Consider the following 24918-nt stretch of genomic DNA (forward strand, 5'->3'; position numbering starts at 1 on the left):
AGATAAATAAACATGGCACTAAACTGTGCACGTATTTGCAGACAAATAAAAATCCGGATTGTTCCGCCAGAACATAATTAATACATAATTAGTTTATGTATTGATTTAGTTGGTGTGTTCGAAATACTACTTTCAAAATGTTTGCCGCATTTTCTTCTCCTCTAAGAAGTATTGGAAGTACGGCAGTCGTCGAAAAATTTCACTTTGAGAGTTTGATAAATCCTCAAGATTTTAGCGCTACCAAAACTAAAAAACGCATTTTTATAACTATGGGTATTCGTTGCGCTTATATGTCTACTTGTGAAAGCGATAACTTAAAAATATATTAATCAAGAAGGATGAAATTTGCTATGTGATCTCATGAATACATTTCCATATTTCTGTTAAACTTGAACGAAATCTCTTTTTAGGGAAGTCTGCCAATCTACTCCCTCATGTGCGATAGGTGAAAAACATGGCAAGTTAAATGAATAATATTTCACAAACAATATTCTTCCCTCAATGTCTCAATTTGTGGCAATTTTTTAATTAAAGGGATGACTCCGGCAGGAATGTAATAATTGAAAAGCACAACAAACTAAGAGGATAAAGTTTGATATCGTTTTTTTATAAGAAAATTTTAAGTATGTATCAAATTTGAAATAGGAAAGAATGCAAAATATATACTCGATACATGTGCAATTTTCTTCACTATGCTAAGTAGTACAAAATACGTTATATGTCTATGTATACAAGAAAGTCGAGGGAAGTATAGAAATAGACTGAAATTCTTCCTTGCCTTCTTTTCCAATAAATTATATCAAATGTATTGACTGTAAATAGCAGTCCAGGTTAGAAGTCAAGAAGCTTTGCTGAGCCACTTAATTGTGGCTTACATGAAAATTGATATGACATGTTCATATGATTATACATATATTTATATCATGGTGTTTACATAAAATAACTCCCGCTGAAACGTTTGCCTTATAAATGTTTTTAAAATCGTTTCTGTAGATTGGTTCATGCCAAAAATATAAAAATTTGAATCTTAAATATATATATATATATATATATATATATATATATATATATATATATATATATATATATATATATATATATATATATATATATATATATATATATATATATAAATAAATTTGGGCAAGGACAAAAGAGAGTCGGTAATTCGTCACATACATTTTTATTAGTTTGGAAACAGTGACCTAAAACAATAAATTCTTTAAAAAAAGTGCAATTTCAACAAAAACAGAAAAGACATTTTATTTATTAATTGCCACAAAATACAGAAAAATGAGTGGTAAATTTCAATTTTTCTTATAATAATTTTCATTTTTTTAAATATTTTTATAAAAAGGTTGCTTAAAATAGTAATAAATTTTTTTATTAAAGTATTAACTACGAAACAGAACACACGTTTTCTTTATAACACTCGACAGAAAAAAAAAATATCAGATTACCATTTTCTGATTATTGTTTAATTTTCAAAATATTATCTACAACAAAATAATAGAAATATCTACTTAACAGGATATTTTGTATGAACTCGACAATCAGAATATTTCTTATATTTTTCGAAAAAATTTCAAAATAAGACAGAAAAATAAATTGCTAACTATTTCTATTTTCTTTAAATGTTGGTCAAGTTTTACACCAATAGCATAACACTTTCTGAAGTGGATGAATTTAATTTTTGAAAATATATTTTTTTCTTCTAAACATATCTTAATCCATCGACATCTATTCTCAATATGGCTCCATTTTTGTCATCCTCAAGTAGCTTAATCAAAGCTCCGGCAACATCCTCAGGCCTGAAAAAGAAAATGAGATTTATACGCAAAGAAATTTTGAATCAAACTTCAAAACTCACGGTGGCATCATTTTGCATAGATAAAATATTATTAATTCGTATGATGTAGAATAAAAATCAAGCAGCCTTTTAAAGGAAAAAAGAGGAATTTTTCATGATATTTATCCATTGTGTATGTTGATTGTTGAATATATAGGTTCAAGCTAGCAAAAAGTATTTATCATTTGATTTTTCAAATGTAGTTTTTGGAAAAAAAACACGTGTGAAATAAAGAAAATATGAGGAAGATACAACTGAAGTAATACAGATGAAGATGAAGTAATGCGTGCGTCCTGTCATAGGGGTAGCGCATTTTCCCGGTGATCTGGGCGTCCCAGGTTCGAGTCCCGGTTTGGGCATGGTTGTTCGTCCTGTTCTATCTGTGAGATGTGTGAATGTGCCCTCCTATAAAAAGGAGTTGTGCAAGCGAATGAGTGATGCGTGAGTAGTCAAGCCTTACTCTTCGCCCAAGTTGGCTCTGCGATAAAAACAAGAGGCGCTCCTCCTTAGACTTAAATCGGCTGTCTTTGAACAGCGGGCTTGTCTGTGGCAAGTGCTATAAGAAACAACAACAGATGAAGTAATGATTCCATTCAGTCATACGAACTGAGGAAAATTTTCATAATTAGTTTTTCGTATACATAGTATAGAAAAAATATAGTAGTTGTCGAAAAATTCGAATTCGAGATTTTGACGAATCTCTGCGTTTTAGACATCCCTGAGTTCGAAAAACACATTTTTAGAAAATGTCCGTCTGTCTTTCAGTGACAAAGGTAGCTGAAAAACATTTTGAGCTAGGCGGTTGAAATTTGGTATACGATCTTTGCACCAAATTTGCAGATTTCCTTCAAATTTTGTGTAAAATCTGATCAGCTGTGTGAATATGTCAGCACGAAAATTACAAAACGAAGAGAGCTAGATATATCAATTTTGAGCCAAATCCAGCAACGGGTTAACCGTCTGTCGGTCTGTACTTTCAGAAACATGTGAACGCGATTATTCGAAAACCCAGTGACTCAACTATATCAAATTTGGTTTGGGATTTTGTAACTACAAGTGAAGTTTTGTGTCAAATTTTTGTTTCAATCAGTTCATAAAAACTTATTTGAAACAGAAATTCGATTTTTGGATACTATTAATCGCATGCCAGGAATTAATAGCCAAAAAATCGCCAGGGTTGACTGATAGATTCAGTAAATTCCAGCCAAAAGTTAATACTTCGAAACTATTGTAACCCAATGTCATATAAGATGTTCTCTGATATGAAAAGTATATTAGGGAGTATGCAAGAAAGTCGTGGGGAGAACACTTCCACTGGTTTGTTTTTTTCAATGTGTGCAATGAAAAATTCAAACTACAAATGAATGAAAATAAAGATAATTTATAACTAAATCAAGTTTATTTTTGGGACAATTATTACAAAAAAATATCTAGATAAAATCGTCAGAGTAGTGTATATGCGAGAGTGTTTCTAATCTTCTATAGCATTTTGGTGAATATATTGGTAACTCACTTCTATCAAATTTTGAAATATTATTAAGCAGAAACAAAGAGGAAAGACATCCTGATTTCAAATATCACAGGGTGGGCAAAAAGTCCGTAAAAATTTTAAAAATTTATAAGACCCGAAAAATTAAGCAAAATAAAAAATGGTTTGTATGTTTAGCATCGATAAGTCACGGAATTTTTTTTTTAAGATAAGAAAAAAAATTAATTAAAAAAAAGCCGATAGGTAGCATTTTGTACATAAGTGAAAGAAAAGATACATAAATGACAAAAATAATGATACCAAATCGTTTATTATAGCAATATGTGTTCCATATGTCCACCACCACAGGTGATAACACATTGCAGGCGTGTAACGAATCCAGCAGCGGCAGAGTGCAGCATGTCCGGCTGTATACGTGACAACTCTCGGTGGATTAGATGGACGAGATTGATACACACGGAATTTCAAATTTCCCCATAGCCAAAAGTATGCTGGTGTCATATCTGGCAATCGAGGAAAACATAGAAACTTGCAACGTCTGCTAATGTTAACTAATGTTGTCATGGAGCAGAAAATGAGTTTCATCTGGCCACAAGATGTTAAAGACTCAGGAGAGATTCTGTCCAATTTTGGAGAGAGCCCATCTCACAAATGCTTCTCTCTTTACGGTATCCGACGGTGAAAGTACATGGCAAGACTGTAATTTGTATGGATTCTGATTAAGAACTTCATGAAGAATGTTACGTATTGAGTATGGTGGTAAGCCCGAGCATCTGCCAACTTTCTGTGCATTGCTAAACCCTGCAGCGGATCCTGACGCTAATGTTTCCATTCTGGCTGCAATGCGGGCCGAACATATCTGCCTTAGATTTTGTTATCCTTACCTTACACGATCCTCCAGTTTCCTCAAAACTGCTGAACAAGCTTTATGAGGCTTGCCATTCTTGAAGGCTCTTTTCCAGTCGTCACACATTTCTGAAATTGGAATTTACGCAGTGCAGTAGTCGCTGATTCCTTGTTCACTTACTTGGCATGCAACGGGAACAGATTCTGGATCAAGAGAGTATCTAATTATAATTACCTGTCTCATTTGCATATTTCCATTTAAGTCATTCGTACCAGCGCCATCTGTAGGCTGTTTTTTTTTCCATATCTTAAAAAAAAATCCCGTAACCTATCAATGTTAAACTTACAAACCGTTTTATATTTTGAATATTTTTTGTGGTTTTATGAATTTTTAAAGTTTTTACAGATTTTTGCCTACTCTGTACATCGAATTTTTCAAATAGTAATATTCAATAAATTACATTCTTATTCATTAAAGAATTTTTATTGGTTCATTTTGTTTCCTACTTAATTTGCGGTTTATTAATTGTTTCCTGAATAAAATGCTGTGCAAAAAAAAAAAAAAAAAAAAAAAAAATTGTTCAAAGATGAGATTTTAGGAAGGAAGAGAAGTAGAAAAAGTTTAAAATTTTCTGTTCTATGGAATAAGCTCGATCCAGAACCATCGAATTTTCCATGGGTATTCTTTGAATAGTTTCAAATTAAATATCAAAACAAAGCTTTATTTTTCAAAGTTTTGATTACATTTTATTTAAAAATTACCTAGTTCTGAAATTTTTCCATGAATTTTTGTCAATTAATTCCTAAAAAAATTATTATAAGAAAAAAATATGCATTTGTATTTTCTATAAGTTAAAAATTTTAATGATAGGATTTGATTAATGTACAAAATTTTCTATCGTCCAATGGCATTAAAAGATTTTAATTTTCAATACTCTAATACAATTCACTTATTTTTCACTTATTCGTTAACATTTCTATAAAATTATTTTCCCATTGCTCAATCTAAAATTCAAAATCTTCGTTCATACGTTCTTTGAGCATTCGTTTAAATCCAAGTATTTCTTTTCTTTCTTCAATTATAAAGGGGCACACTATTCTCTAATAACAGAAGCTTTTTCATTAATTTATCAAAAATAAAATTTATTTTGGGTTGATTTTTTTTATATATTTTAATTTATTTTTTCAACAGATCTATTTATTATCATACCATTATCCTTTTTAGCAGTTTTCTGTTGTTCCATCTGGACCAGATTAAAAATTTATCAAAATATTTTCTTTTACCTTTAATAATTCTTTTGTTGGTGTTTGTTGTGTTTTTGTCTTATTTTGTTACAAATATTTAGTTTTGCCTTCCGTTGGATGCAGTTTTAATATGTTTGAAGTGGATACGACGGAAAATTGCAATTTAATTGGTTTTATAGTCTTGAATTTTGTTTTAAATTACAATAACAACAATTTAAATGAATAAAAAGTTTATACTGATATAAAGAATAACGAAAATGAGTTTGCGCTATTCTTATTTTAATTTTTGCCAAATTAGATGCACTTGTCATTTGGCAAGTTTTGATGTACTTTTTTTACAAATTTCTGTTTATTTACTTTAATAGCATTATTTTAAATTTTATTTCCATTTTCTCTTGTTTTGAATATTCCAGAAAAACATTCATTTTCATTTGCCGAAAATGCGCAGGTGAAAGTTAACATCCAACCTCCAGTCTTTTACCACTATTTTTGTTGTTGTTGTTTTTATTTATATCCAATTAAGATTGCAATTGCATATCCTTTATTTATTTCTTAAAGATGCTTGAACGTCTTCTTGATTAATTAATTTATGTTTATTGTTGTTATGACTTATAATAAATGTATAGCGATTTATTATATATCAAACTTTCGACATTTAAACATTGTCAAGTAAAAAGAAATCATAAAGACATCTAAGTAAAATAAAAAAGAGAATACACATGGAACTGAATGAATAAAATTTTTATCCATTTTTTACGTGAAATTACATTTTATAAATAATCCTATTTCAATAATAATAAAATAGTGGAACCATTTATTTCCAAAATAGCCTTCATTACTGAAAAATAAAAGCTTAATTTCCCTTAATTAATGTATTAGCATGTAGACAGTCAGTATTTCTAATTGCTTTTCTTTTCGTTTTTAAGCCCATTTCTATTTTCATCTAAATATATAATAAACTATTCATGATAAATCTTTGAATAAATGTATTTTTAAAAATATTAAAATATTTTATTAGCATTTTAATTATTCCAAAAATTTAACAAGTAACGAACTCAGTTTTGAATAAATTCATTTTTAAAGGCATTAAAATATTTTCACTTACCATTGTTATTCAAAATACTTATCTTTAAAACCAAAATTGGTAATTAACGATAAAATATAGAATAATAGATGCATGTTAATTTTTTTATTATTTTTAATCAAAATATTTAGGATTTAGTACTTCCAAAATTCGGTAGTTACACATATTATCGCCGAATAAATTCATCTTCTTAGGCATTAAAATATTTTCATTGTCCATTAACAATTAAAGTAGATTTTAGTTTTTATTAATAAAGTTTAGCAGTTAACAATTTAATCTTTGATAAATAAATTTTTAACGGTATTAAAATGTTTATTGGCTTTTTTTAAATCAAAATAGTTAAAATTTTAATTTTTACTTTGATTTTTGGTAGGATATAGCAAACTATTTTAAAGGACAGAAAATTGTTCGAAAAAATTGTCACCCCTAATTGTCTTATGCAAAAAAATTTAGAAATGTGAATTTTAATATATACATTCTATAGCCACTAAGAATTTTTTTAAAAAATGCCTTTTAAACTAAATATTTTTAAAAAGCACTTAATTAAAGTATTATTTCTAAATTTAATTCCTTTTTTTTATTTGTTATTTAAGACTTCTGAATTTACTTATTCTATTTTTAAAACATACAAGATCAGAGAAAAAAATGTTTTCAGATATCCAAAAAAAAAAGGAGAAACAGGTATCTTAAATATCCTGAACTCTCAATATAATGTAAAAATTAGTGAACTGAATGGCAGATAAATTAAAGTATTTAGAATTTCCCAGTAACAAAAATAACATTCATGTCTTATAGAAAACTGATTTTTACTGATACATTAGGATGATACAAGAAAAGCAATTACGGCATGTCAAAATGAATCCATGTGTTAAGTGTTCCTAAAACAGTTCAACAAAATGGATCAATCCTTCTGATACACATTCCAAAACGCAATGCGTTACCTCCATGATAAAAGAAACATTGAACTTTATAACTTATCAAAGGATGACAAAAGTTAAAAGAAAATTTTACCGGAACTAATTTACTCAATTATCTGCTGAAACCGTAACTAATGAAGTTTTAAATTTTCACGCAATAATTCTGAATTCAGTTCATGTCCATGAATTGAAAAGGAGTGTCTAATTTTTTACACCCTTGATTTAACAAATTGCTACATCTATTCTTTTATTATTTTATAATTGAAGAAATATAATCAAGTATTTGAAGCTAGGCATCCTTTGGTTCTTAGTATCAATTTCCTTAAATCATGTTGCGACGAATCATCAAGGTTTCTTTTGTGTGGAAACTATGGGCAAATTCACAAAAATGGAAAAATAAATGAGCAAAGGAAACATTATATTAAGTATTATAACTTCAGAATGAGTAAGTGGTGCTGTGTATATTTCTTTTTCACTTTGTAATACATGGAATATCGAGAAAGTATTTTAATCATCAAAAGTTCAAATTCGAAATTTTAACAAATTTCCACGTTTTAAACTTTTCTGCGTTTTAAAAGACGCATTTTCGACATTATGTCTAACTATTTACAAGATAATTCAAAAACGTCCTGAGATGAAGACAAATGAAATTTGGTATATGGACTTTTGATTAAATTTGTAGATTTCTTTCAATTTTAAATAAAATTCATTCAGTGAGAATCTGTATGGTTATTTGAGTACAAGAGAATCCAATAATTACAAAACATAGAGAGCTAAATACATAAAATTTGGTATACAGGTTCAGCATCTAAAATGTAGATTTTTATCAAATTTTAACCAAATGCGTAAAGGGTTGACCGCTTGTTGGTCTGTATTTTTGCATACGTGTAAACGCATTAACTTATAAATGAAATGATTTAAATCAGTGAAATTAGATATGTGATCTTTTGACGATAATTGTAATTCCATGTCACATCTTGGCTTCAGTCGGTCGGTAAGTAGGCGTTCAAAATATATATTCTCGCTATGGTTCCAGTAAAAATGTTAAATACACGCCAATTATTCTATACATTATTGTTCGCTAGTACCATACAAGACAATACCGGGTTTCCCCAGCGTTCCACAATTTCGTACGTAGGGGGGGAGGGGGTACATTAGACCTTTATGGCAGAATATGAGCAAAAGTTTCGGAAAACTACTCCAGTAATTCATATGTATAATCTCATACTCTTTCTTTACATAGTACTTTCAGTAAATAACTTCGCTATTTAACGTGTGTCTGAAATCTCGCCTTTTTTCTTAGTTGCGGAGATCGAGTTCTCTTTACATTAATTAAAAGAAACAAAAAGGAAATTCAGTCAAAAGTAATTATTTAGAAAATTTTTATAAAAACATTTAAATGTATAAAATTTATCCTTAAAGATTTTTGTTCAAAAGATTGAAAAGAAGATACCTTTTGTTAAAAAAGTAGTGGAGATGTTACATATTACATTAGTTTATAATAAGTAAAATAAAATTCAGTTTAAAAAGTTATGTACAAATTTAATTAAATATTTTAATTAAAGATGAACTTTTTTTTTATCTTTCTTCTTTTAATAATTAGCTTTGCTAAAAAAAAGTGTTTAGAAAGTGAAAAAAAATGATCCAATGGGAAATTTTGTTTTCAATGTATTTCTTCTTGATTCAATTTGGAGTCACGATTTTCACTTTTCAAAAATTAATCTTTTCGGTCCATATCATTATCATTATTATTATACATTTTTTTAATGCAAAGAAATTTCTGCGGTATAGTTTCAGATATGGCATGTTGTCTATGCCTATCAAAATAAGTTGTTATTAAATGCCTAAGATTATAAACTCATAAAAAATCTTTTATTTTGTTGCTTTTTAAAAATTTGCCATTTAGTATTTCAATGCAGTATAGTGTTTGTTGTGTGTGTGTGCGTGCGTATCTGTATCAACTATTATGTCAAACACATGATAATTTAACCCAGCTTTGGATTTAAACTAACATGAGATAATGCAAAGTTGAATTTAAAATATTGTATTTTATAACTAATTGTTAATATTAATATTGCTCTAATATTTTTCAATTGCAAATAAACTTACTTGACAGGCTTCATTTCTGCGGCTAGTTTCTTGGCCTCTTCGACATCAACGCACTTCGTCGGAAAAACTCTGAAGAATCCTGTATCGACCGGTCCAGGACATATAGCATTCACCTTGATGCCAGTCTTTTTAAAATGGTATTCAGCCTACGAAAAAAAAAAACCTATCAGCTGTAGATAACTTTTTCCAAAAGGTTTAAAAATGTGCATGTTAATTATGTGTAAAAGTCATATTATTTAAAGTTTTTTCTAATGTAGATTTGTAAAACTGAAATCTTAGTTATTCTCTACCACACAATCTTTCTTCTCAAATTCTTATAAAGTCGCAGATTTACATTGTAGGCATTTTATACAATGCATTCTAGATATATGGGTTCCATATGTAATGTAAAATTTTGAGATAACACAGCATTTACTAAATATCGTCATAGGAAGAAATCACATGGGATGAGATGCAGTTAACACGGTAATCAAAATCTACCACTTGCGAATTAAGGCCAGATAGTCCAAATAATGACAACGGCCGTCAAAAAATCTAGGCAAGAGAAAGAACTTGATGTCTTTCCATCAAGACTTTTGAATATTAATACACTGTTTAATATATATAGGATTTTCTGAGTAAATCATCAAATTTCCTGATAGAAATAGATATTCCTTACAGATTTTCAAATGCAGAAATGCTTGTTGATTGGAAGCATTCTATCGAAAATTCCTGAATTCACTTATTAATATTCTGAAAGAATAATAATATCAAAGCGTGCCTACTGTACCATTTTAAAATCCATCGCTTAGTTTATAAGAATCTTTACTCCTATAATAAGTAATTTTAAAGAACTGCAAATATTAATAATAATAAATAATTTTATACAGTTTGAATTTAAAATTTAAAAAAATTCTAATTTTTTTAAATTTTAATTGCTTACTCCAATGCTCCTGGTATATCCAACTACAGCATGTTTCGTTCCAACATATACAGGAGCTAAAGGCATTGGATCCAAACCTAAGATAAATAAAATTGTCAGCTAATCAAGTAAGCGACTAATGAAACTATATCTGTTGAGTCATAAATTTCAAGATTTAGGTTTCAAATAACATTTTGAAAGTTTTTCATTAATTCAATTTTTAAACATATCAAACTGATCTTGAATAAAAAAAAATGAAATCTGTATCTTTTATTGATGTAACAAAAATGAATTTTGGTATGTATTTAGAGTAATATGCAGGTCTAGTTTTATAATACTGTAACATTTTAAAAACAGTACCATATCTAAAAATATTACTTTGATTTTCCTTTTGATAGGAATAACTATTTTCCTCAATAAATGCAATAAAATGGGCATAATGCTAAATAAATTTCAAAATTCATCGTTTTTATGATTAGATATTTTTCGCTTGACTTAATAAGAATATTCATCCATTTCTTGAGCAAAATATTTTTTTTATTCAGAAATTCTTGTTAAAAAATGCTTTTAAGAAAAAATTGACAGATTTTTTTTTGTAGCAATATTTTTAGCAGTACTTTGTTTCATTTTTGAATAAATCCTAATTGCAAAAAAAAAAAAAAAAAAAAAAAAAACACGTTTGGGAATTGCAAAATGAATTTCTTTAAAAAAATATATATCTTGCATATGTTCACATTTTTTTTCTCTCTCTCTCCTCCGTCTCTGTGAAAAATTCAATATCTTATATTTGGAGGAAATTAAAAGCCCTTTTTTTTATGTTTCCGAAATAAATTATGAAATACGAGTTACAGAAGCTTAAGTGATATTTATGTTCCTACAAATCAGATTTTCCTTTTGAGCAAACAGCGGAAGCTCTAGAAATATTTGTGTTTCGGAGATGAAAAATTCATTCAACTAATAGATTGGATTTCTGTGTAGTATACTCAAGAAGATATCGTTCTAATGATGAAATAAAGCCAAATCATCTTTCATTTACAATAATGATGAAATAAAGCCAAATCATCTTTCATTTACGACACCGTTTTATTACTGTGGTTCAGTGTTATAAGCATATGAAAAGAATATAACCTGGATGGTGCTTAAATAAAATTTTTGATAAATATACATTGATTTGTTATATGAGAAAAAATAACTGATATTGATTACATTAGTTTAATATATGATACAAAAGATGAAATAGGTTCAATCAATCGTTTAATTTTCAATTCTTTAATTATACATATTCTTCTTTTCAAAACGCAATTTATTGTATTATTTTGCTTTGACTTTCTTTGCGATCAATAACAAAAAAAATCTTTATTTATTTTATTTAACGGTAGACAGATATAATAAATAGGAGTTTTACTGTAAATTTAACAAAAGATTTTTTTAAAAAAATAGGAATTTTGTTTAGTAAGACATATTTTATTTGATTTTAACCAAATTAGTAAAATAATTTGACTTTTTAAATGATGTGATTGGCTAAAGATGGCAGCACACTCGCAAGGTTTGTGCATTAATTAGATCTGCAGCGATATTATAAATTTTTTTGAACATTATCTTTTTAAATAAAACAAAACGAATGCAGAAAATATTCATGCCCAAACTTGTGCTTAGAAACTATTGAAATATTTCGATAGTTCCTTAAAATCAGCTTTAAAATTAGATGTAGTTATGCTTCCTTTACAAATAAATAAAGTAAAATGGAAAATAAATATCATTAATTAGAATGCTCTATCATTTGAAAATTAATATTTTATGTTAAAAACAGTTAGTTGTCTATGTATGGAATATTCTTGCCTTTTTTATCTTAAATTTTCCGTATTGGATTATCTATAGATTAATTGATAATGCACTACAATTACTGTCTTCTTCAATTAAGTTGAATTCCATAAATTCACCCGTAGTATTTCATGAATACATCTGTGTCTTCTACTGAAATGATCAATAAATGATTTATGCTTTCAACAAAAAGTTATCACTAAATTGCATATCTGTTTTGTTTTTTATTTGCATTAAAATGCTCGTATAACAATTTGCTATATTATTTATCCATAAAGTATTTAATTTTAAAAGATAAATTGAAAATAAATAGCATCTCAGTCAGTTTTAACATCTTAAGATAAATAAAATCTTTACCTAGTTAATATATTTTTAGCTGCAATATTTTTATTTTCCTCCTCAAAAAAGCCCAATAAATGAGCCGAGAGTCAAAGAATCGAGATAAAATAAATCTTCATGAAATAAAAAATTTTTAGCATTTAGTGAGAAAGAATATTTAATTCTTAGATATTCTTTCAGAACAATATAGTTAGAGTTATAGAACACCAAATTATATATTATTCTACATATCAAACATTGTCAAAAAGAAAATGCATTAAGACAAAATGAGTATAAAAATGTAAGCAAACCTGCTTCGGATGATGTGTTAATGACATGACCACCATGCCCACCTTTGTTAATGTCCATATGTTCGAAAGCAAGTCGTGTTCCATTCACAACTGCAATCTGTAAATGATATTAATGAAAACGTCATGTGAAACTTCAGAAAATGACAATGCTTTAACATATCGACCAGAAAATTTTCAAAAAAGAAGTGATATCTAATTTCTGGTTGATTAAACAAGAATAATTGAATTTTTTAATATATATATATATATATATATATATATATATATATATATATATATATATATATATATATATATATATATATATATATATATATATATATATATATATATATATATATTAAAATTTGATTTAATTAACTTTCAATGTTTTATACAAATTCGGCCCATATTAACTTCATTTTAAAACATTCTCTTATTTCCTGATCCAATTCCACCTTTTTTTATTTAATTAATGAGACAGTAGCTCTGTTAAATTGGTGAGATCGACAAGTTCCCACACTCCGAGTGAAAGGATAAAAATGTGTCGATCTGACACATTATTTTAAAAGATCCCTATAATTCCTTTGCTTAAATCGGCAAGAAAAGAAATCCCTATCAAAATATCATAGTATATATTCATGGGAATAAATATTTCATTATTTTTCCTCTTTCCGCTCTTGTGTCGTTCTGTGTTGATGTGCCTCGTCGTTGCTACTTGTGCATAAATTATGTCTCTAGGGTTTGAATAAAAACGAAATTTAAAATTCAAAGTGTCTCTTCGGGCTATGTTTTAAAAAATTAGGTTTATGTATATATATATATTCTACAATGCTCCAGAGAAAATTACTTTTTATAAAATTCTTTATTCCTAATAAAAATAGGTTTTAATAAAGTGTGCGTTCATAAATAAGCTATGTCCCAATGCGATTCCATTTTATTTATTTATCATTTGCAATGAATAATAGAATAATATTACTGCTGTTGATTTCATCTTTATTTAATTTTTGTGGCATAAAGAACTAAAGCAACTGCATGAAGCATTATATTACATTCTGAAAATTCAAATCTTTTTTTTTTAATGTGAGTATACAATTTTGCTAAAATTCCACTTCTCAATTCCGCAAAAATAAACGACAATCCAGCAAAAATTCGACCTCTATATTTTAGGTGAAAATCAGCATTTCAAAGCTCAATGACTTTGAAAAACCATTTTTCGTATTATGGTTATCCATCTACGAATAAGATAGCTCAAAGACGCCAAGTGAATTTCGTTATGCATCCTTTATATGAAAATTATAAATTTCTATCAAATATTGTGCTAAATTCTTCTGAAAAATGTCAAATCTACTATTTTTATGTGAATTTCCGTACAGATCTAACGTAACGTTCATATAAGAACTGTATTCTATATTTCATTTGAAATAGCAGCACCTCCATTTGACCTCCTCCACCTGGGTTTGTTAAAAATTCTCAAAACAAAATGCATTTTATATCCTTAATTTTTTTTCATCATAGTTAAAAAAAATAAAGAATTTTGGTGAATTTAAAGAAAAAGTTCAGCATTTGAAAATCCCGAGAAAATATGAATTAGATTGCAGAAAATAAAACTTATTTCTCTTTTCTGCTCTTTTCCAACTTGGTTTTCCAAACGCAGAACATCTCTCTTTTTCCTAAGCTAGAATTTTTCTCAAAACACAATCGCTCTTATAAATTGTTTCGTTTACAAAGTTCTTAATAAATTCGATAAATATTTCGCTGTTTTAAAATTTATTATTTTCAATTCAAAAAGAAAATTATTCAATTATACAACTGTCTATCTCTGAAAACTTGAAGCCTTTGTAATCAATTAGTAAGATCTCGGCTTAGATACTATACAATTTCAGATTCGAAACCAATTTCCATGGAAGGTCTGCTATGTATATGGTGTGAAAGTTCAATATAACACTGAGCCTTAATACCCTCTCCTTAAGTCAAGTCCAATGTCTGGGTCAAGTTGTAGCGGCCAAACCGGCGATAAATGACTGTTTGTTTCGCCAACTGGCGATAAGCATCAATCATACCTATGGAGATGAACTTTGCTCTCCAACGTATACGAGTGACTCACTTCCTGCCTTCGCCGGCTTACTCCGAACTTCTGCCTCGTGCTGGTCGATGGAATTACGGCCAATGTATCATGTTCTATATTTGTTAATTTAATATGTAATTAAAATTTATTTTTGTTATTTACATGGCTGGCAGTTTTCATTAAGTAAAAATGTATTAATACTTTAATTTAAAGTAAATTTGGCAATGCGTGTTAAACCACGCACCAAAAAGTCAAGGTCATTGATTTGGCCTGGGTGTTTAGAAAGAAATTAGTCCAAGTGTCTTTCTCGTTATTTGATGTTGGTACGAAATTACATGGACAGTTTCAAAAAACCATAGAGTTGATTCAAAACAGGACGTAAATATTTGTAAGCTAAGAAAAACTAAATTACATCCCGGTAATGCTGCTATCATTTCTTGGCTCGAAAACTCATAAATTCTCCAAAACTAAAGATTTCTGATGTAATGTAATTAATTAAATACATATTTAATTTATGACACATTAAGTTTTTTTTTAACTTCCGGAAAACTGTCAACGTGATATCTTACATTTGATTTTTAATAAGTAATTCGTAACACGCCAAGTAATTTTGAAAAAGAGTTCTGAAAATACATTAAAACAATACTTACAAAGTTCACTTCAATGCACTTCATGTAATTTTGCTCGTTGAAAACTCCTGCATTGTTTATCAGCATGTCTATTCTTCCGAATTCAGAAATAACTCGATCGAATGCATCTATTTAAGTAAAATTCATAAAATATATGAATTAATACTGTTGACATTAGCTGATTCGTCCAGCTTTAAAAAAATTTTCTTTCTGTTTTTACTATGTTGACTGTCGTATGAGTCAAATATGAATCACATTACATTTGTTCTAAGTTCTAGGTGAATTATGCTTGTGTTAGATTGAATAGCTGACCCGCGATTAAAAACCAAACTGAAGTGCTTAAAAATAATGAAAGTACAGGATTTAATAACTAAACCTATATATAAATAATTTCAACAACATACTTTAACATTACAGCAATGGATCTAAATGTTGGTTTTAAATATATACCACTACATTTTTGTCCTTTAAAAAAAGGGAAACTAAAAATGATCGAGCGATTTATTAACAAACTACATGACATAGAATTTCATTCATCAAGTCTTCTAACCAATGTTGTTCATTTTTGTAATCTCCCATATTAGGGCAATCTATAACAATATGTATTATTTCAACAAATTTATACTCCTGGGCGAAACAAGGAACACTTATAATTGTTTATATGCACGTAAAGAAATTTATGAGCTTGAACCTGTCATTGCGAAACAAAGGTGCCCTTCACAGCCAAATGTTAAAGAAAGTTTGTAGAATTCGAGCAATGCTGTTGTAACGTGCCCTTCTAGTTCCAGTACGCTCTTTTGGTATTTTATACTACCATTTTAAAGAATAAAAGCAGATGGAATTAGATTTATTTTTAAATGAAAAACTTCTCATTTATTATTTATATAACTCTACTCTAATCTTTATTATCTACATAAAATCCACAATTTGGTAGAAAGAAAATATTTTATATAGAGTACAGTATATAAATGAACTATAAACAAAAAGACTAAAGTGTAAAAAAGAAGAAGATAGATTAATAGGAACCAGTAAAAAAAAAAAATAATATAAAAGATATAATTCTATGAGCTAAAATCTAAGAGAGTGAATCGCTTAAACTTTTATTTTTGTGTTGTTACAAAATTCTGCTAAAACTTTTGCTATCGAATACTGTTAAAAAAAATAGAATTGAGAATTTCAAGCATATCGCAAAAGTTTTGCTTTCCATCTGCTTCTTTGTAGAGGACGCCGCTATATCTAGAACATCAACAAAGATAACTTCCTCGAGAGAAGAACGCTACAAAAGGATAGTATAATTTGATCGAAAAAAATTCAAATCAGCTTACAAAATAATTCAAATAGGGAAAAGAACCGAAATTCGTATTTATCATACCACTTTTTTCCGTAATTCCTACTTATCTAATATTTTTCTTTATATGAATTAGATAAAAAAAAAATCGTATTGTATGATTATGTTATTTTGAGAAGATACTGGAAATTAACTTCGCCTATTTCAGAATTCAAACCAACAAAAAATTTCCAAATCACTTTACAGGCCCTTAAAATAATTTAATTTTATAACTAATTCTTTAATGGTTTATTGTTGACTTTAAAATTATTTTTCTAACTTTAAATTTAAGATCTTCTTTTTCGTGTATACTTTCGAGAACCGTTTTAGCATTGCTCCTTTTGAATTATCTTCTTCATATTTGTTTACAATTTTTCTGGCCTTGCCTTAGAAATAAATTCCCTTTTTATCAATAAAGTGATTAATTGAAAGGGAATGTATATGAAACTTACTTATTCTACATTATATAAATGAAATCTGACATTTAGCAGTGATATGTTGCTGAATACGGAATCTTGTTGCTAAATACTTTTTCAGAGGGAATATTTTTCCATCTGAAAAACTCCTGTATGTTTTCTTCAAATGCCAAACTGAAAAATATTAGTAAGTCACCATTTTTTAGCAATAATTTGTAGAACAAAACTTCTATAATATTTTTAACAAGATGTTTCAATCTCTTCAAAAGAATATTTAAAATCATTATTCTAAATTACTTAATGAAAATATTCTTTGAACTACTTTCCCTTAATTACCAATCAGTATAAAATGACCATATACAGCCAAATAAATGCCAAAAACCAATATATCAACATAGAAAAAAATTTGCTGTTTAGGGAACTTCGTGCGATACATACTTACAAAGTAAAGGAAATGGAAACTGCATTTTATCCAATTTAAAAATAATTTGGAGCCATTGATTTAATATATATATATATATAATCATCTTATTTATGAATATATTTATAACACACTTTTACTTTACATGGTTTGTTTCATGTTCGTGGAAATGAAATTTTGCAACAGATTTTGTAATTGACTTTTCTCCCCTTTAATATGGTTTTGGGCTTTTGAATACTAATTATGTTCTCAAAAAAACACACTATTTTAATATTTTTACAATTTAATTGCCACCAATTAATTAAATCAATTGAATTTTACAATTTAATTAATATTGTATTTGTAAGAATGGTGTAACCTAACAGTATATTTGAAAAAGAAATTATTTCAAGATTTCAAATTATTAATTATAAAGAATCTAGTAATTAATTTAAAGGTCGAAAAATATAAAATAAATCAGTAAAGGACGTTTTTAGTATGCTAAAAATAGTATGCTATAAAGAGACGAATTTTTTTTATTTTCTTAATTTGGTACTTTTTTACTAAATACTTAATCTTTAAGCCTCAACGTCTGTAACAGTTAACACCAGATTTAATTAATAAAATATTAATTAAGACTTTTTAATTAATAAAAAAACTTCTAGAATGTTTCTCCTTGAATGTTTATGTATATAAATATGTACTTGTTAGTGTAATTTTTTTTTCAAAATTAATAAATATTCGAATTTACGGTAAAGCAACTTTTTAAATAATAGTTTATAACAACCTACTTTTGAAATCAGCAAGCGAAGAGACATCACATTTTTGGAAAATAACATTATTTTTGTGATTTTCCGGAAGACGGTCCATGTATTCCTTGGCTGTGTCTTCTAAGATATCACTGATGCATACCTGCGAAGTTAGAAAGAACAATAGCTTCATAAAAATAAATGAATTGACTTGTTGATACATTTTATTTTTCATAAACATTCTAACATATCTAATATTTTCTCTATCTCTTTGTCGTATAATTTGCTGACATTTCTTTTTAAAGAATTAATTGCACTATAAAATATTTCACGAGTTTTGTGATATGTAGTAATACACAATGGAATTAGAAATGGAGGAAAAATGAGAAAAAGTTTTAATGAAGTTTAATAAAAATTACATGAACGTTTAAATTCTTAACAAATAGTTATCCATAGAATATATACTTAATCCTTTCTATAATAAAATATAATACAGATACTGAAATCACTTTTGGATGTAATATTGTTATTATTTACATTAATCTATTAAGTGTACAAATATGATTCTGCCCTTTATTAAGCCTAAGAAAAAGACACTAGTTGGTTATAAAAATTTAAGATCGATTGACTCGATCACTTCTCTTCAGAAACTACAACATTTGGCCCTCTATTAGGCAACAATCGAACACCATTAAGAAAAATTATGTTTGTTCAGAAGCCATCCAGTTATCAAACAAACGTTTAAAATCTATGTAAAAAATAAATCTCTCTCCAAAAGAACATTCTGTATGAAATGAGACAATTAGTACTTCAAAGGATTAACATCTGGTGACCCTAGTAGCACACAAATACTGTACAATGTCCTATAATATTAATCAATACTCGCAATATTGCATAATATAGTGCAATATTGATTAATATCATATAATATCGCACAATATTGTACAATAATGGGCAACAAGCCGTGCTTTCTGGGGAATTCAGCCGGAGGGGAAAGTCGCTACACATCCCATTGTAGTGATTCTAAAATTTCTTTCACTGGTCTGGCAACAAATAGGCGAGCATTGTCGTGTGGAAAACAACTTTGTCTTGTCTTTCGTTATATTCTCAAAGATTACCTTTCAGTGCTTCGATTAAATTGATCACTTGTTGCTTGTATCATTTAATATTGAGGATTTAATCGCGTATTACTTCTTACACTGCAATTTAGAAGCATTTGTTCCTGTTTTTTGTTCCAAAATTCAGTTAGTAATTTGGTTGTATGTGTGTGTTACCACGCTCTTTGTTATACACTTCGGAATAATCGATTTTAAGTCGCTGAAACTACTTTTTTTGAATTATGTTCAATGAAGTATGTTCAAAATAAATGTCCAACAGCAAATGCTGTGTTTCTCTGTAATTTTCTTTGCAGTGAAATAACGTAACATAACTTCCTGCAAATGCTGTTTATTAGGCCCAAACTTCTTTCTAAACTAAAAATAAAACCTTTTTTAAAAATATTAATTAGATCCCAGTTACTAATTTTAAAGGTTGTTGTCAAACCTTTCGAATGTAACTTTTCAGTGTTGTTATCTAACAAGCGGCACTACCAACGCCATCTATTAAAAATAATGTCCAGGGTCATATTTATACAACCAATAGAAACGAAAACTCCTAGAAAAGAAATGGAAATTCACTTGAACAAATCATTATTTCTTCTCTTACCAACTTTTCAAAAAGAGAGAGAGAGAGATAATTAAATATCCAATTAATTTGAAATGATCCGTAATTTTGATGTGTTTCTACAGATGCTATCGAGTAAATAATTGTACAAAAAGGCTTGTGATACCATCTAATAATTGATATGATTACCTTTTCATTGAAAAAAAAAATATCATTTCAGTATAATTTTTTACTTACCTTTTATTAATTCTTAAAATTTCAATTTAAAATGTTATTTATAATAAAATTCATCGTTGTAGCTAAACGGAAACAAATTTTATAATTGTTTGTCATTGCATTGAGTTAATACATAGGAAATGTTGCTTGTAATGATAACTTTGGATCTAAGACAAAGCGATTACCCGAATGATCGGTTAAACGAAAATGTCCAAAATATAATATAAATATAAAATAAATATTCTGTAGAAATATAAGAACTCTAAAAAAACTGCTCACATGACATCATTCATATTCATATCATTTCTCCGATTGCCCTGGATCACTCTTGATTGATTTCCTGTCCCAAGCGAGCACTATTAATATAGTACTCTAGCAAAACTACGGAAAGCAGCCAAAAGTAAATGGTCAGGCCTTCTCACGCAACAAAGGATCTTTCTTCATGGACATGCCCACCCACATTTCTCCGGCAAAACTCAGGTGACCTTAAATAAATTCTTTTGGAAAGTGTCAGAACTCCTCCCCCACACACACTTCTGTACAGTCCAAATTTGTCACTTTGTGATTTCCACGGAAACGTTTCCATTTGGATGATGAAGTGAATTAAGCTTCACAGGACTTCTTCAAGAATGAACTACGATCTTTCTAAAACAAAGACGCAGACCTGCTGCCAAACCGATGGGGCATGCATAATAACCCGTATGGTAATTTATTTTCATTTTCATTTCCATTCTTTTTATTCAACCTGTCCACTTTTCATTTGAGCAACCCTCGTATAAATCATAAGTTATGTGTAAAATAGTTTTTGTATTTATTTTATTTTCGAAGTGCAAGAACATCTATTCGGACACCAATAAAACAGCAATATCAATTTTAAAAGTGTAAATTTTAATTTGAAACTTATTATATAAGAGGTAAATATGTAATGGGCAAAAAAATAAAAAAGAAATATGTAATAAGCCAATAATCTGGGGACAATATCGCATGTAAAACCTAATCCTAATCCCTCACAATTCTGGAGACAATTTCAATTTTAATTTTCAGAGCAAGCATTCTAAATAAAAAATATCACATTCTTGAATATGAGACTTCCGTGTAATAAGATATATGTATATACAGTTGTAATTTATTTTTTCTGAAACATAAAGTATTATCAATAACATCAATATTTTACTATTTACACCTGATAAATCGAAAAACATGACAAACAGACTTCGCATAGTGTACCTCCAACAGATGAGATATCAGAAAACATTAGCAAGTTCTGGAAACATTTATTCAACTATGACTCCACTGATGCTATTTAACGGCGAAACTACAATACTATAATGGTATTTAGCCATATTTTGTTAAATTGGTGGTGGTGGTGGTGGGGGGGGGGGTTTGATTCAAAGAATCGGTTTGAAAACAACTTGACTGAAACTGTGCATATTTGTGTGCATGCGCGCGTATGAAACACGCTCTCTAATCTCTTTACTTTAATAATCTCTCTACTTTAGCTCATAAAATTAACTTCAATAAATATAATATGTAGAAAACTGTAGATATCATAGGGTTTACATGTAAAATAAATCGCAAACTAAGGATAAAAAAAATCTATCCGAGTTCTTACCACTATTTTTATAATTTTCATACTTCTTAAAAATGTTTGCTACTAATTTAACAACAAATATTTGGCTTCAAATGTACGTCAACTTGAAGCCCAAGCCAAGCTATGAACCAATATAGCCGTTGCACATAGATTATTTAACTCCTATAATCAAGAATAGGGATGGAGCTGTTAAATTCCGGAATTGAATTAAGCGTTTTACAAAATATTTAACGTATTGAAGCAAGATTATACGCCCTCCCATTTTTATCTTTAAATTAGATAAAAACAAAAATTATCTTAAAAAGGCTTACTTTCATTCCAATATTCAACAAGGCATTAGCGTAAGCTCTACCGATGCCTTGTGCACCACCTGTAATTAAGGCCACTTTTCCAGAAAAATCCATATTGCTCGAAAAACAATCCTCGCAAACTGAAGATCCGTAGCTTGTTTAAAAAGAATTTTAAAAATCTGCTGCTTTTTAATAACTGATGACAATTTTATCAATGATACATCCCATTGTGTTATATATAAGTGATATCTAGGAGAGAGCGGGTTATCGTATTTACTTTCGCTCTTAATAAAAAGAAAGATACGAAAATGAAGAAAAAAACAACACATAGCCACTCTGCTTTATTTAACTGTCGTTCAAGTGTATGGAAATTAAAAGTACCAAATATTAAAAAAAAGGGATACTGTTTATTGCTCTTAATTTATAAAGGTCAAAATCAATATTTGTGTGTAAGGATATCACTAAATTTAAATTAAATCCTAATTAATTTCTAATTTTTATCTTAATTTAGCCCATATTAACTTTATTCTAAAATGTTCTCTTGTTTCCTGATTCAATTCCACCTTTTTTTTTATTTAATTAATGCAACAGAAGCTTTGTAAAATTGCTGAAATTGGCAAGTTCTCACACTCCGAGTGAAGGGATAAAAATTTGTTGATTTAAACAAATTCTTTTAAAACATTCCTATAATTCCCTTACCTAAATCGACACGTGTAAAAAATTCCCTAAAAGAATGTCACAGTATATAATCATGGGGATAAATATTTCGTTTACTTTTTGCTTGTGCATAAGTTTTGCCTTCCAGGATGGAACAAAAGTGAAGTTAAAAGTACAAAAGTGTCTTCTCCCTTCGGCTACGACTCTGCTTTAAAATTATGTGTTTTTCATTATATATGTGTGTGGGGTGTGGGGTGAACTGCAGTCCCGTAAAAGTGCATCTACATATTTATATTTCCATAATTTCCCAATTACAGACCCTGTTTTTTTGTGTGTGTTTTTTGTCTTTTAAATAAAATTTTAGACATCTTGATTCAAAATAGCTAGAAATAAGCAAGAAAGGATATTAAGAGGTTGTTTTATTCTACACAAACGTAGTAATTAAATTAAGTTAATTTCTCAAATTTTTATTTCAGTCGTTAATACGGTACGGTTATTTAATGATTCAAACGATGATGTCAGCCGATTAGAAAGAAAAAAAAAAGACAAAAATCTAGTATCATTTTAACAGGTTAGTTTCGTAGCAACTATCATTATTAACATTCTGTACAATTTATGTTGATTAATATCATATAAATTATGAATTTGCACTCAAAAAATCGGTGCATAAAATAAATATTGTAATTCCTTTTAAAATGCGGTTAGAATTTAATAAAATCTTTGCATTTTTTTGTGTGGAACTTATATAAATAAAAGACTCTTTAAATACTGAACTATTATTACATGCAAATTGCGACAGCTTTAAAAGCTGTATAGAGCAGGCAGATCATGCGATCTAAAGCTGCAAAATTTGTTGTAGTTACTTTTTGGATAGTGGATGCTCACTAATAAATGTTTTTTCAAAATCTTAGTTAAAAATCAATCGAAAATTTAAAATGTTCTCTCAGAGTATATTATTGCATACAAACCAATTTTACATTTAAATTTTTAAAAAATAATAAGATCTTTGGTGATACCAATTTTATAGTGATACAATATTTTTCTTTGACTATAATAATTTTTTAAAATATTTCCTTATATTTTTAATACTTTGCATTATTTAATTGCTAGGTCTACATTCATACATTTTTATGATACAAATTCATTTTTTGTGTGAGCCTTACTGCTGAAATTTAATTAAAAATTAAATAAAAATAGCCGAATCGAGCTTGAAACATTTTATTATGAAGCAATGCTCCGGACAAGAATTTCGAATCTGCAATAAATTTCTTCACTAATATGTTTTTAGAATTAAAAAAAATAATAACACCCTTGTTCGTTTAATATTTTTATGTATGTGTGTTTGTATATTGTTGTAAGACTCCTCATATTTCATAACTGTACGATTCTGATTTAATATGTTAGCTTCACTTTGTCATTCGGTGATTTTAATGACAAATTGGAAAAATCGGTGCTACCAATGTTTTACAGCTAAAGAAGGATACATAATAGGCTCTTCAAAGGACAAAAAAAAAGGTCTAGAATTAATTTATTTGAGTGATGATTTGTTGTGATAATTTTAATTATACTTCATGCCAAAATAAAATAAATACAATAAATAATTGTTTAAGCTACAGTTATTCTAATTTTCATATTTTTATAATTTATTTAAAAGTAGGCATAAAAAATAGGTTGCATTTAACTTTTGGAGACCAGTGTACTAAATATATTTATGTTACCTGGGATGAATTCTAATAAATAATAATAATAATGCTTCATGCATTCTATATAGGATATTTCAGAAATGTTAAAACGCTTTTTAACATTTTATTGGGTTGTAAACATTGTAAATTACAAAAGTGTGCAAAATAAGGTAGAAACTTCTAGCATATGTTAACAAAATAGCCTGCTTTTAAAGTGTTATTAAAACTCCCCTGAAAAAAAGCTGTTAAAAAAATTTTTTTCTATTGCTGCCACTACGAAATTTTAAAAAATTACCTTTTTGTAATGCTTATTTTGAGTTATGGGAATTATGTACTAAATTGGAATATCTCAAAAGCTGGTA

The 24918-nt window shown here is 28.2% G+C and overlaps 1 protein-coding gene across 1 annotated transcript in view; it reads right to left on the bottom strand.

Moving 5' to 3' along the window:
* Positions 1 to 1280: 1280 nt before the first annotated feature.
* The window catches only part of LOC129962809 (uncharacterized), a 48809-nt gene continuing 25171 nt past the window's right edge, over positions 1281 to 24918 (bottom strand). The window contains exons 12-18 of the mRNA XM_056076808.1: positions 22239 to 22371; positions 18501 to 18621; positions 15588 to 15694; positions 12891 to 12987; positions 10462 to 10538; positions 9540 to 9685; positions 1281 to 1811 (exon numbers count right to left, since the gene is read on the bottom strand). Of these exons, the coding sequence (XP_055932783.1) occupies positions 1715 to 1811; positions 9540 to 9685; positions 10462 to 10538; positions 12891 to 12987; positions 15588 to 15694; positions 18501 to 18621; positions 22239 to 22371 (778 nt within the window). The 3' untranslated portion in view covers positions 1281 to 1714. The remainder of the gene's footprint in view (positions 1812 to 9539; positions 9686 to 10461; positions 10539 to 12890; positions 12988 to 15587; positions 15695 to 18500; positions 18622 to 22238; positions 22372 to 24918) is intronic.

Source organism: Argiope bruennichi, chromosome 3 (assembly GCF_947563725.1).
Source record: "Argiope bruennichi chromosome 3, qqArgBrue1.1, whole genome shotgun sequence".
In the NCBI taxonomy this organism is placed as follows: Eukaryota; Metazoa; Arthropoda; class Arachnida; order Araneae; family Araneidae; genus Argiope; species Argiope bruennichi.